The sequence below is a fragment of the Berghia stephanieae genome, chromosome 3 (assembly GCF_034508935.2).
Source record: "Berghia stephanieae isolate SIO BIC M18660-M18661 chromosome 3, UCSD_Bste_1.3, whole genome shotgun sequence".
In the NCBI taxonomy this organism is placed as follows: domain Eukaryota; kingdom Metazoa; phylum Mollusca; class Gastropoda; order Nudibranchia; family Aeolidiidae; genus Berghia; species Berghia stephanieae.
The window spans coordinates 65,275,969-65,290,775 of record NC_088362.1 but is presented as its reverse complement, the minus strand read 5'-3'; the positions used below and the strand labels follow the sequence as shown (position 1 = coordinate 65,290,775).

At 33.6% G+C, this 14,807-nt stretch overlaps 1 protein-coding gene across 11 annotated transcripts in view; it reads right to left on the bottom strand.

The window, feature by feature from the left end:
• LOC144968213 (inositol polyphosphate 5-phosphatase OCRL-like) overlaps positions 1-14,807 on the bottom strand; it is a 40,914-nt gene that overhangs the window by 10,194 nt on the left and 15,913 nt on the right. For all 11 annotated transcript variants that reach the window (XM_078906341.1, XM_078906336.1, XM_078906344.1 and 8 more), the window contains 13 exons: positions 12,978-13,184; positions 11,794-11,908; positions 11,184-11,339; positions 10,727-10,828; positions 9,820-9,934; positions 8,441-8,557; positions 7,424-7,531; positions 6,956-7,026; positions 6,734-6,842; positions 3,969-4,081; positions 3,139-3,274; positions 1,300-1,410; positions 875-943 (listed from right to left, as the gene is read on the bottom strand). In XM_078906341.1, the coding sequence (XP_078762467.1) occupies positions 875-943; positions 1,300-1,410; positions 3,139-3,274; positions 3,969-4,081; positions 6,734-6,842; positions 6,956-7,026; positions 7,424-7,531; positions 8,441-8,557; positions 9,820-9,934; positions 10,727-10,828; positions 11,184-11,339; positions 11,794-11,908; positions 12,978-13,184 (1,529 nt within the window). The remainder of the gene's footprint in view (positions 1-874; positions 944-1,299; positions 1,411-3,138; positions 3,275-3,968; positions 4,082-6,733; positions 6,843-6,955; positions 7,027-7,423; positions 7,532-8,440; positions 8,558-9,819; positions 9,935-10,726; positions 10,829-11,183; positions 11,340-11,793; positions 11,909-12,977; positions 13,185-14,807) is intronic.

Here is a 14,807-nt window from a genome sequence, read left to right as displayed (position 1 = left end):
AATTCAAATAAAGAATTTAACCATGACCTAAATAATATGTTTTCTATTGACAAATGTATTCTTCCGATTGGACATATAAAATAAAATGATTTATTCAATAAATTATTAAAATCCAGGAGGAAATGCTTTACAAACCTGAAATTATCCATTTAAGCTAAACAAAACATTACACACAAGCTACTTTGGCAGGTAAAAGCTAATGTAAAACAATGATATTTGCCAACAACGCCTTGGTCAAATAACAGATCATTATGCTCTAGCTAAGTATCTAAATAATCACTTTAGTCAGCGGTGATATATTTATTACCCATAATTTAGAAAAAGGTCACAAGTTACTCATAATTCAATCTGTTAAAAAACAATTTTAAGATTTGCCATTAATTTTGACCAGCAACTAAAAAAAATAGATGATTCTTTGCATTTTAAACAAATGTATTGTGCAGAGGGTCACTGTTGATTAAGATGTTAAATGTTGCCCGGGACACTTTATTTCATATCAGTGCCCATGAAATAAGATGATGGATTAAAACACACAGACTAATATCATCAGTGGCAAAAATGCTCTTGTGTTATTGACAGAGGACTAGTCCAAGACCAACAAAAAATAAATAAATAAAAGTAGATCCAAGCTTAGCTTAATACACATTCCTGAAAGTGAATGTTTGTAGTGCATTTCCAAAGGTCTCAATATTGTTTTAATGCTTATATACTCTTCTTATTTATGTTAGTTTCAGATTCCACATACATTTCTTTGAGCACATTTAGTGGAAATTGAGATATATAAAAGCTGATAGTTTTTTGTTTTTTTTTAATTTCTTTGTTTTTTTTTTTCACTTTCTGAATCAATAAAAAATGATATAAATGATGTAAATACCTGTCCAATGTTAGCCACTGTCACAACCTCCACCTGCGCCTCTGTAAACTTAACATCTTTGAATACGCACTGTGGGATAATAAATGTTTGAACATGTATTTTCTTCAAGTTTGGTATGCTCAATAGACATTGTGATTATTAATTTATCCCTTGCCTTTATTTTCCATATCTGCTAATGATGCTGTATGTTTTTAACACTCACCAAAGTCTTGTGCATAACTTTACAGTAAATGTTTATGCCATCATAGTATCAGCTAGAACTTTTCTCCCAGTCTAATTGAATTAACATTTTTGTTATTGGCTAAGCTAAGGCTTTTAATACATTATAATAAAAAGCTTTAAAATAGCCCATTGTCAGATTGGCGAAATAAAAAAAATTCTAGAAAATAATAACGTGAATGATGTAAAAATATGCTTCATCTGACCTCTGTCTTGTCTAATTTGATTTGGGGTAGGTAGTCATTCTCCAATCTGTCCAACTTCTTCATGATGTCCTCATACACCCTCTTGTACCTGGTCTGGTCTATCACACGGATCTGGCAACATCACAATTATTATTTGTCAAAAGTTAGAAAATTATTATATGGCATTTGACAAGAAAATCCGAATAGATGTCTTATAAAAAATCTAAAATTCAGCCATTCCACGCAGCATCATAAAATGACATCACATCATTAAGAATTAAAGAGGTAGAAGACTTCATTTATTTAGGATCAGAAGTAACATATGATGGAAACTCAGAGGATGATGTAAAACACAGAAAATGCAAGGCAAATCAAGTGTTTGCAATATTGAAGGAAATCTAAAGATTAAAAAAAAAAATGCAGACCAAAACCAAATTGAAACTGTTCAAGAGTAATGTCCTTTCAGTCCTCTTGTATGGCAGCGAATGTTGGAAAGTAAAAACCAAATTAACAAATAAACTGGAATGGGTTCAAAAGAATTACCCTCGAAGAATTTAAGGAATATTTTGGCCAAAAAAAAAATTAGAAATGAAACTCTGAGCAAAAAGTGAACATGGCAATAACTATAAAGAGACGCAGATGGCGATGGCTTGGATATGTTGCCAGAATGGAGGCAACTGCTTTGTTTGTTTGTTCTTAAGGGTGTTACGGCGCTTGCAACACATTGAGGTTATATCAATACAGTAAAAAGGAAGAAAATGGGATAGTAAAAAGTTCTAGAATTACAATGAAAGCACCAAAGAAAATGAAGACAAAGGGGAATTGGTTTAAATAGGAAATAGAAGTAGATTCCAAGCGCACACTACCAGTGTACTTAGTTTGAGATCACCTAAAAGTCTCATCCAGACACAAGCACAGGTCCCCACTAAGAGGAACACACTCACATGTTTACAAATCATATATAATATGTAAACAATACATAATAAAGTGCTTAACAGAGAGATGATTTACAAGAAAAAAATAAAAATCATTTCCCAAAACTCAAACTGTACATCATTCGACTGTTCCTTCCGCGCGCGCGCAAGAGAGAGAGAGAGAGAGAGAGAGAGAGAGAGAGAGAGAGAGAGAGAGAGAGAGAGAGGGGGAGAGAGAGAGAGAGAGAGAAAGAGAGAGAGAGAGTGTGTGTGCGTGTGTGTGTGTTTTATGAATTGATTTTCTATTTTTTTTTTCCCAATCCCTACCAAACAACGATTCATCCAAGGACACCACTGGCATTGTGTCACTTTTGACATTTGGTGCCACCCTGTCTAGGCTGACGACATAAAAAGGCGAGTGTCACCAAAATTTATGCAACTGAGCACAGGTGTCAAAATTTGACACAAGACATGATGGTGATTTTTTCATCCATCTACCGTGGACCCACCTGAGTGCCTTTCATAGAAAAAGGTTTGACACTGCAAAAACAGCTGAATATTTAAAAGAAAATCCCCAAATCCTGGAATTCCGAGGAAGATTATCAACACTGATATATATACACACATACACAGGCACAGCCCTGCAAGCAGACTTGTCACCAACAACAAACAAAAACATCAGTATATTCCGAGAAGAAAATATTTAAAAAAACAAAAAAAAAACAAAACAAGTATGCTTCAACCCTAAATGTATAATTTATGCCCATTTTGTACGAATTTTTAGTTCAAATTTTTTTTAGAGTTGATGCATGTGGATCAATTTGTCTATATATTTTGCTCTGTTCAAAATTAAAATGATTCAGCCAATTGTCTTCCTAAATTTTGGTGGAAAAATCCACAAATTTTGCTAAAATATGTGTGAGATCTGCATTCACCCAATACCTACCCCTGTGTTGAACAAGGCACTGACAGGCTTGTGATCTGATACCCTGAGGTGTGGGTGCGAATCATAGCGTAGTTGTTGGACATTGGGGCCACGCCACAGGACTCGGTCACACCAGGCAGGGATTCGGTTCTTTTCACTTAGGAGATAAATAACATGGTGGTTATAAGGCATAAATAACATTATTAGACTTTTTCTTTGTGCATATCGTCATAATGTATGATGAAGACTCAAAATAACCAACGGCTAATTCTGTCATATTGTTTTTGCCTAATTTTGGATATGCTTTGATAAAATTTGACCCCTTTTGATTGGTCAGCAAATCAAAAAGTAAGTAACTAGGTAGGTATACAAGTTTGTTTTTTTGGTGTTTTTAAAAAATCTCATTCCACTTTTGACAATTTTAAAAGAAACCTGGGAAACAAAAAGTGTGACAAAAAAGTGTCTTTTGTTTTATTGAATGACAAACAAATTACAGGATAATCATTGCTTTGTACATCCCAGAAATAAAACTACAGCAGGAGGATGGTAAAAAAATTAATGCAACACCATTTCTATGATAAACCAGATGAAGAGGTAGTTAAGCTCAAATTTTATAATTCAAACTTTATATTCCATTTTCATCGTCCAGTTTACCCTGACATAGTTAATGGTTTTTAAGACAGTTGATAACATACAATGTTGCACAGAACCACACTAAACTAGTCACTGATGAGATACATTATCACCAGAGACCTTTTCATCTCGAACTCGATTAGAAATCTGAGACAACTGCTGAAAAGACAAAGAACTGAGTTTGTTGTGAAGAGATGAAGAGATCAAATCTTACTCACCTTGAGTCATAATGATCTGTGCCAGCATCAAACTTGTAGGTGGGGTCAAAGGCCAAGAGACCTTCCTCATAACCTTTGAAAACATCGGAGCAGGATCTCATCTGACGAACCAACTGGGAATGAAAAGGAAAATATAGTTTAAACCAACTTTTTGTTATAAAGTTATTGCACTATAAATCTTTGATAATGAAAACATTAGAAGATTTTCAAGGAATATCTTTTGAAAAAGGAAATATAAAATGCTGCAAAACGCAATGGTCATGACGAACTGTGTCAGATCTTGGTATTAGAGAAATAAAAAGTGGAGCAATATTGTGTTTGATCAGTGGCCAAATAAATGACAATGATAGAAAACGTTTGTCCTTGTGAAGCACTCTAAATAAATATCAGGGATACCCTTTGCTAACAATTTTTTTAAAGCATGAAAATATTTCTTGTGAAGAGCATATACGAAATTATGGCGTGGAAATTTTCTTCTTCAAATGGTATCGCCCTTAAATCATAGAAAAGGATGCATATCCATCTAGCTTCCCCTTTAACAACAAATGCTTTCATCTTATAAAAAAATCAACTAACCAATACCGAACAAGGTCAGTCAGAATTTAGTTTTTCGTCATTAGCCGGACAAAGGGCATAATTGAAATATACAACCCCAACCAGCTCAGGTAAAAATGAGTACCTAACTACAGCATTGAAGACATCGGAAGAGTGCTAGTACAAAGAGGGTATCTATCTGCTGATTATATTTGACTGAAATCAAGATCCATATAGCTTGTTTGCCGGAATAAATGAAGCGATATTTAGCTCACTGAGTAGAGGTAAATCATTTATACAACTAGATAAATTTCTCTTTTCACTAAGTTTATTTGCACATTCACAGTTACATAAGAATTTATCTGTTTCTATAATCTACTTGATCAGACCTCCCTATCTACAGACTAAAGGTATAACAAATTGTGGTCGATGATGATTTGCTCAATTAAATTGGTCTTGTTCAAGCTAAAGTTTTAAAGCTCAAGATTTTTCATTTTTAAAAAGAAATAATTAAATACTGTACAAAATTTTGATAAAAATCATTTTAAAAAACTGTATCTATAAAAATATAATTATTGACAGAATATAAATTAATAAAACCTTATAATTAGACCTGTAAATGAGCTCTATAAAAATTGACTGAAACTCTTCGACAAACTGAAGATTCAATTATTTTTAAAAAAATAAGGGCATCATTGGAGAGGAGAGTGATAAATACAATACATTAAAATAGTGGGTGTTATTTCTTACTGGAAGTATGACTGCCATAATTTGATGTAGAAGGAATGCTAAATAAGCATGTCATTCATATAGGTAAAGATGACTTCATCAAAGTCATATTCCTGCCTCTGGAATTTTTTTTGACATAGTCAGAAAAATAATCACCATTATCATCTTTAACTTCTAGCCATGACCAATTGAATTTATTCCTCACACTCACATCTTTAACTTTATCGATGCTCGACAAGTCTGAATTGCGATCCACGAACAGCTCAGCCATTGTGAGAACATTAGAATAATGTAGCAATGATCAAACTTGATTTTCAATCAGTAAATGACAGAGAAACAAAAACTTAAATAAATATGACTTCTGGCTAATACACTGAATTATTAAGTAGAAGTGAATTATCAAGAATAAACTTCGGCAGGCATAGCGGAAAAATTCAAAGAATCAAAATGAAGGTAAATTGCCACAAAACAGCAAGCTCGCTTGGGCTTGAGCAAAACAATGGCAGAAAACGTCCTGATTTGCACGGGAATTAATTAGGCTACTTACCATTGTTCCTTATAATCAGGTACTCAATCAGTGAAGAAACGGTCAACCAGTTTGTTTACAATGTGAGGCAATCGGAATGTGCTTGTAGCAATCTATCCTAATCTAACTTTCGATTTAAAGGTGTCTCCATCATCTACTAGAGATGTTACTTCCAGCATTCGCATTTTATTTTTTTTTATAATTTTAAACCCCAGCTTGTAATTGTGGTCAATTTTGGCTTAGACGAAACAGTGAAATTTATCGCTCGGCGGCTCAGTTAAAATTGGCTACTGTTGGGATCACGACAGGTTGGAAAGTGAAAAAATAATTTAACGAAGGCTGTGTGAAATTTCACTGGAATGTGTTCAGTCACGCCAATTCTAAAAAGCGCCGCTTAGCCTTGGCAATAAATCCATCGTTAATATTAACGGCTCCCATGAGCTATGCGTATCGTTATGGAACACTCCTAATTACTATTCGACGACGATTTGTGAATTCTTTCTTTCTTCACTTCTTTCTTTCCTTTTTTTAATATTTGAATTTGACAAATTGACTGATTTCAGTTAATTGACTGAGAATTTACAGGTCTATATAATTCTTGCAATAAACTTCAGGCCACTCTTATTAAGATACACACTCAATGCAATTATCAATAACTTTGAGATAAAATTTGAAAAATATGTAGCTGGCACGTGAAATCATAATAATTAGAAATAAGGGGTGTTTTTAAAAATACCTCCCCCCCCCCCCCCACACACACACACAAAAATGGAGATTAAAAACCACTGTGAGTAGGAATTGAACCACAGCACCCTCCACATGAATGGATCAAAAGCTTAAAGGAAAAACAAAAGCAACATCAACAAATAACAAGGTGGACTTTCAACTTAAACGCCTAAGGATGGTTTTGGGCATCACGTTGACAGATAGAATCAAGAATGAAAATCTGTTGCAAAAACCTACAGCCATGACTCACCTGGTCATGATCACACAATTTCTTATACAATCCTTTTTGTATACAATACTTGACTTCATCAATGGGTAATTCTATACGGTAATTCAGATCTCCAATCCAGAAGATGACACTGAAATATAAGAATTATTTTTTAAAATTAATATGAGTTTTATCTTCAGTTTAAGGGTAATAGGTTTACATGCTGATTTTCAACAAATGCATTAATATATAAAGTCTACTCACTCGTGTTGGGAAAGTGACAAAGGGGGTTCAAACTCCTTAAATTTGGTTTTTGCATCAATGTCTCTGTAATCCTGATGATGGTTAAAAGAAGAGGAAAACATCTTTAATAATAGTATTTCAGTATGAGCATGACACAATAATTATAACAATAAAAAAAAAAAGAGAATAAAGTTAAGATCACCTCAACCCAGTTGTCAAAGGGTGTCTTTATACAATCATACTTTTGAAATATTTTGGTAACAGTACAACAATGATACACCAGTATAAGTTCAAACCCATCAGGAATTGAAAAACAAAAAATGTTTCAGAAGATACTGATTTTTTATTCTAAAATTCACAATTTCGATTTTCAAAGTTAAAAGAAAAGGTGATCAATTTGGCAAAAATAGCATAAAACATTTAACTTTTATTCAATACAACATCCAAATCCAATTGTTAAAAGTGAATACCCATTCATGTTCCAATTACCTGGTTTCTTCTCTCAAATTCATCCTGATGGGCTGCCAGATGACAACTCACAAAGCACAGAGACGTGCTATGGAAGGTGAAACGGATAGACACACCTCCTTTGTTGCCCTGAAATAGAACAATAAAAAAACAAATTCTTTGATATTCACCACCCACTTCAATCTTTCTGTATTGTGTTTCATACTGTAAATGTTTAACTTTGAAGCCCATTTAAATACATGTGTAACTCAATACTTCAACCTAGATTTAATCTGAGGAAACCAAACACTAACAATCAAATTTTAAATAAAAATTAAAACCATCTATCTAAGGCGTCTATTGCTCAAAAGTAGCATGCCTCATTTTATAACAAAAGCAAGCAAAGTTGGGAATGCTAAGTGACCAGTTGAGTAATAAGTAAGTGTGAGTGAATACCTTGATATAGGAAGTGACTTACATCGTAATAGTTAGATCAAAAGAAAAAGGGATGTTTATAAGGCAACTACTACAGTGTGAAATAGAAATTTAGATTCAATATTGCTTGCTAGGGAATAAATGAAGAACTGTGAGGTCAGTTTAGCAAGGCACACTCATGGAAATCCCCTGAATTTATTTTATCTACATCTTAGGTTAAACAATGAAGATTACAAATCCCATTTACCAAACCAATAAAAATTTAAATTTTGCATTCTGATCATTCTGAGTTCAAAATTAAATTCTCTTCATCTAGTTCAACTTGATACAATACGTGAGTGAGGCAGGGTCACGTCTTATGTTAAATAGTGGCATACCATCGTTGGCACACAACAGTTTGTCCATTAGATTGTATCCAAAAAAAGCACATAGGACTGCATATAACAATAATGTTCAGCAACAAAACCTCTAAAACTAAAACCTTTCTATTGAATGTCTCTCAACCAGCGTTTTAAACCATTAACTTGTTCTAAAACTAAAAGTGAACAGAATACAAATTACACGTCAGTATTCTCTATTACTATGAATGAGTTGTCTATAACATCTAATTTAAAACCTTCTCACCATGATTCCCATAATTCCAGTGGCCACAGAGTCCATTCCAATTGCACTGATGTAGGGGACATGTTTCTCCTGAATGTATACCAGTAACATAACACCAACCAGTCGGACAGACTTCACCTAGTCCATGAGGAGTTTTTTTTTAAATATACAGAGCAACATATACATTTTAAATTTAGAAAAAATATATCTGAGGATTTGAGATTTTTAAAATGTTGGAGACAAAGCTAAAATTCTGAATGCCATTATTTAAAAAAAAAGAGATATAAATTTTCCTTTGAAGACCAAGAGGATAATCAAAAGTGGATCAGAGAGCATTATCTATCCGTGTGTCATGTCTAAGACCATTTAAAGGTCTCCTCCCCAAACACAGAATATACTCAAATGTTTACACGGTATACATATCAAATACCAATACTTGAATACAATATAATCAAGAAATCATTTACTGTAAATAAAAATTTCAATTTCCAACAAGAAAAATACATCTGACTTTCTTCCAACTATCAATGGACTCCCAAAGAAAATCAAAAGGCCTCCTTCCAAGACAAGGACACCAAGATACTTTGAGGGGATAATCAATTTAGGAGAATGGTAGAAACAACAAAAGATGATTGATAAAAATAACACCCTGACCCTGAAAATTGTTTTCCTGCTATGCGGGTAAATCAGGGGTGAGAATGACTGGTTACAAAAAAGGAGGGAATTTTTCAGCGCGTAGATCAAGACCGATCTATGCAACAATAACCTATAAATTTAAATTTCATTAAAATTTACTGAGACTGCGTGGTGGTAATGATGAAGATGAGGTGGTGGTTGTGCTTGTAGTAGTGGTGGTAGTGATGATGATGTGGTGGTGATTGTAGTAGTGGTAGAGTGATGATGATGTGGTAGTGATGGTGGTTGTAGTACAAATGGTAGTGATGATGATGTTGTAGTGGTGGTTGTAGTAGTAGTGGTAGTGATGATGATGTGGTGTTGGTTGTAGTAGTAGTGGTAGTTGCAGTGATGATGATGTGGTGGTGGTGGTTGCAGTAGTAGTGGTAGTGATGATGTGGTGGTGGTGGTGGCTGTAGTAGTAGCATTAATGATGATGTGGTTGTGGTGGTTGTAGTAGTAGTGGTAATAATGATGTGATGGTGGTGATTGTAGTACAGGTGCTGGTAGGGATTTTGATGTAGTGGTTGTGGTGAGTCTTTTTAAAAGGCGGAATTGTGATGGTGATGGGCGGAGATAAACCACCAATTAGGCGGAAATCTGCCCTTAGGCAGAAGATTCTCAGCCCTGCAGAAATGCACCCACCATTGCTAATGTTGTGCCATTCTTCAAACTTAAAATAAGAGAGATAAAAAAAGTCAGACAAAACGTATCTCAAAAATCACCTTTTGATACTTGGCTTTAGGGTGGAGATAACTCCTAACTGCATTCTGCCATTCAGCCTCTTTGACAGAGTCTGTGAATATGAATGCTTCCTTGCTCAAGTCCAGTTCCTGAAAGCTGTGAGAGAAAAAAGAAAAATATATTACTTTGTTACTGTTACAACATTCTGTAATTCACAAGATGGAAATATATTCAAAGCATCAGAATAATGTAAATTTTACCGTTATTCTAAATGCATTCTTCTCGGTGAGGTAAAAGCATAAGTGGGACCCCATCTGATGAGAATGTGTACAATGGGACCTCAAAATGGGGGAGATTTCATAAAAATGGGCACAATCCTGAAATCGACGGAAACTAACCATTGTGAAAGTAAGAGGAAGGTATACTTACATAAAGTCACACCGCACCAGCTCAATTGCAGCAACAAATGATGTTCCCAAAACTATAATCCAATCCTTTCAGAATTCTACCTCCCAGCATGAAGATCATAATTGGTCAAAAAATATATGAATATCCACTTGGTCACCAAGGTTTCTCTAGTTTTGCTATTACAACTAAAGAAAACTGAAGGGACTGCGTACACTGAAAATGGGTACAATCTTGGGGGAAATGCGTACAATCGCTGAAAATGCGTACAATTCCGCATTTTTTGTGGTAGGTTGGCAGCTCTGACAGAGTCTTTGTCTCTAAAGACACTTCCAAATGTCTTAACTGTTCATATATAACCCATACCTCAGATTTTACTTTAAAATTTTAAAAAGCCTTCACACACGATCATACTCCTATGTCATGAAAACAAAAATAAAAAATCTTCATAATTTGGTGACACATTCTTTATAATTTAACTAGGCTTGTGCAAAATTCTATACTCAAATTTCTTTCATGAGATTTCACAATTGGCTTACTCACCCTATGGCATAGATATCAGGGGGTTCATTGTCCACTACAATCCACTTGTGTAAGGCCTCGGCAGGGGATTGGCCATTTACATTCCATGTACCACAAAACACTCTGAAATAAAATATATATTGAATAAATATGAACATATTTTAAGGTATATGTGATGATTTCCCCAAACTCTATGCCTTCCAATACTCATCATCAATGAGACAAAGAGTTCAGGCATTGATCAATTCTAACAGTAAACGTATAAAATACTTCAGTGCATCATATATGCTGATTTCAATTTTGTGCTCGATTTTGCCAAAATTTGATTTTCATAGTCAAAACAAGATAAACAAAATTTTAATTTCTTGACATTCATTTTCTTCAATTTAAGCATAACCAGAATTTAAATTTCAGTTTCAGGGTATAATTCTCTTTAGCATCATACTAAATTTAAGGCAGCAGTTTAAATATATCTTACTTGAATGTTTTCAAATCTGTAAACTCCTCCTCTCTCTCTGCCAGGATTTGACGTACAAATTTTTCCCTGCTTGACAAAGGTTTGACTCCACCTGAGAAGTCTTTTAACACAGGAATGCCATATTTTGCCTGGATTGTGTCTCGCTTTTCTTCAACTCTGAACAGACAAAAGGCAAATTTGAAAAGTATCAAGTATAAGCACAATATTACTTTTTGTTTGTTTGTTTTACTTCTTAGTTTTTAGCAGCTGCAAAACAATATAAACCATAAAAATAAAATAAATTGAAGGACTAACTTTACAAGAAATCAATAATTGTATCGTCTTGGTTTATTTCTAAATTTCTAAACAAATTCACCAATTAAAAACAGTTGAAACCATATTACTTGAAAACTAGCATTTTAGCCATTTCAATTGGATTTTTTCAGTCCTTTCCTTTTAATTTAGCTGATTTTTACTTTTACAATGTAATATGTATTTGTCAACAACTTCAGGGTCACAATGAAATCAAATAGCTAATTTTCATCAATTTTGCAATTTGAAATTTATCAAATTGTATATAAAATGATAAAACATGAATTTTGTATTGAAACATAAAATGGCAGGGCCTTACGAATCCAGCAGGTTGTCCAAGGAGTCTCTACTCCGACTCCTATCTCTGGCACTCTCAGAGAGAGAAGCCTCAAAAGTGTTGTCAAACCATGTGGTTTTGGTGGACGAGGCCACATCTGTATTGGAAATGGTAAAAAAGACAGTAATATAAAAACTAACAACATTTGGATGGAAGAAATGATATTTACTGTCTCATCATAGCATCCAATTTTTCAAATAGCAAAAACAGAACAAAGAGGCTCAAGCAATGATTCAAAATCTCACTGCATCAATAACTTATATAATGATGGTTTGATGTGCAATTAATTCGTTTCTGGACTTATTAATGAAGGCTAAATGTTGATAACAGAAATTATCCACAGTTTTTTTATTATTGACCAAACTTGCAAAAACAAAATAAAAGCACAAGGCAAATGTTATTTAAACTCATTCAAACTATAATTCATGCTGAGATGCATTATGTTTGCAAATAACTAAAATAAACTTTTAAAAAATGAAAATTTAGATGAATTCAGTATAAATATTCAACTAACTGCCAGCTCCTAGATGATTAATTCGTACAAGTTGGCCATCACTACTTTGTATTTCTTGGGAATAAAAAGGAAATATTAAAGCTTTTTATTATTTTAAACTAATTCTTTCCTACATAGGTGTAAAATCTTTGATAGATCTGTCAAAATACATTATTTAAAGAAGAAAAAAAAAATATTGAAAGACTTCCAATACATCATTACACTTCCATATGTACCTAAGATGCAAAATGTTAATGTCTTTTCTCAAAACTAGATGTACATTTCTTTATTTCCCATCTCTTATTCGTAAACTTTGTGTCATTTATTTTTAAGCCAGAATCACATGATTTCTTTATTCCTAATTATAAAACACGATTAAGATTCCTATCTGCCCTCAACCATAATCACGACTATAAAATTTTCTCTTTTTATCACAACAGAATATATATATACCGAAAATTACATACAATGAAAATGTCTTTGACAAAAAGTGGTAATGAATTGATGATTTGGCTATGAAGGGGTATGATTTTAAGGAGAAAAAGTAACAGAAAATGGTACATTGTGAATTAATCTACCTACTGAAAGCAAAGACAAATTGGGTTACATATAATACTCCATGCAAAAGCAAAACTTTAAAATAAAAAAAAACAAAACAACTAGCCACACCAACCTGAAGCGACAACATGGCTGTTAACTTGGTTTATGTTCATATGTTTGAGGGGATCGAATATGTCATCGACAAATGGGTTATCGTTAACAGGGTCAGTTGATGATGATGTGGTGGTGGAGGATGCCAGCTGCAGCTTGGACTGCTCTGTGTATTTCTCTAGCCATGCAAACTCAGGTGGGGAACCGAATGCTGAATTTTGCGAGTTTACTGGATGAATGAAGGGAATAAACAAGATTGTGAGAGAGAAGGTTTAAGAGGGAGAGAGAGAGAGAGAGAGAGAGAGAGAGAGAGAGAGAGAGAGAGAGAGAGAGAGAGAGAGAGAGAAAAGAGAATGAAGGTAAAGGGTTAACTTAAACAGGAACATTATAAGTTAAATGACTTAAGTCATGCTTTAAAAACTGATGACGCTTGCAAAAATTATCAATACAAACATTTTGAAGAGCTTTGTTAGTAGTACCAAACCAAAAATAGAAAATAAGAAAAAGTATTCAGCATGCTAGGAACTCAACCTTCTCTGTGATCCTTTATGCATTAAACATCTTACACTTTAATGTTGTTGCAACACTCACATCCAGATAGATTTGTTTAATTTGCATATTATTATTATTATTATCATCATTATTTATTGTAATTATTATTATTACTTTTGTTACTATTACTGTTACTATTCTTATTCTTATTATTATCATCATCATCATCATCATCATTATTATCATCCTCGGCATCATTATTATCATCATGTACACAGAAAATAAAAAAAATATAAAAAATAAAAATATATATATAACTGATCACTGCACCATATAAGAGTGATTCAGTATACGACAGACCTATAACTGGTACGATAAATGTCATTGTTCAATGGGTTTATTCAAGTCAAAACGATGGGTATAATCTTCAACTGTTTTGTAAGCATTATCGCAGGCAATGAACATTGAAAAGTCTGTGTGGAACAATAAATTTTCTATGAACACAAGACATAATTATCAAATAGAGAAAAAGGGGGAAAGGGCTGGAAATGGGGAGATGAGGTCAGGGTCAATAGGAAGTGTGAACGGTATCAGAAACAAAACTCTGAGAGTGAGAATAAGAATATGAAAATGCACACCATGGTATAATTCACAACAGTTTCAGTTGAGCAAGCACTAAACTGTGAAACATTTCTTTTTAAAATGTGAGCTTTTGCATATAGTGCAATATCCACTTAATGTGTTAAAATAACTTAACAAGGCAACAGTAACATCAGACATATAGGACGAGACATGACACCAGCAAGGCACTGTTAAATCTTTTGGCACAGAATCAACGGTAGTCATTTCAATGAAAATGTGAGCATTCTCCTACATCTGGACTCGATCATGGGACCTATTGATCACAAGATTACTATTAGATTACAAAGCCACACTTTTACCATCACATACCAAGACTCAAAATCGTTAATTCACTTTTTTATATTCAAAACTATAATTTGGCCTGTTATGTCAAAGACTTGTAATACAAAATGTAAACCTGATAATGAAAATTAGGTTTAACCTAAATTGGGAAAAATTCTTTAGAGCCTTTTGGCTAATGAAGGTGGGTTAATCTCATTTTAAGTAACTGGAAATGGTAGTACTGAATAAGATGCTGGCACATTGTACCTATATCACAAAATAAGACCCAGGAATAAAATTCAGAAAAATAATAAATATATCCTTTTTCTCCCACTGGACTTCTCTTTTGCATAAACTCTCTGCCTTATCTGTCAATTTTCGGAATGTCCTCAATAACCAGAAAATAAAGACAACTTTTGAAAAGAATGAGAAAATCCGGCAGTGTTGAAGATCATGC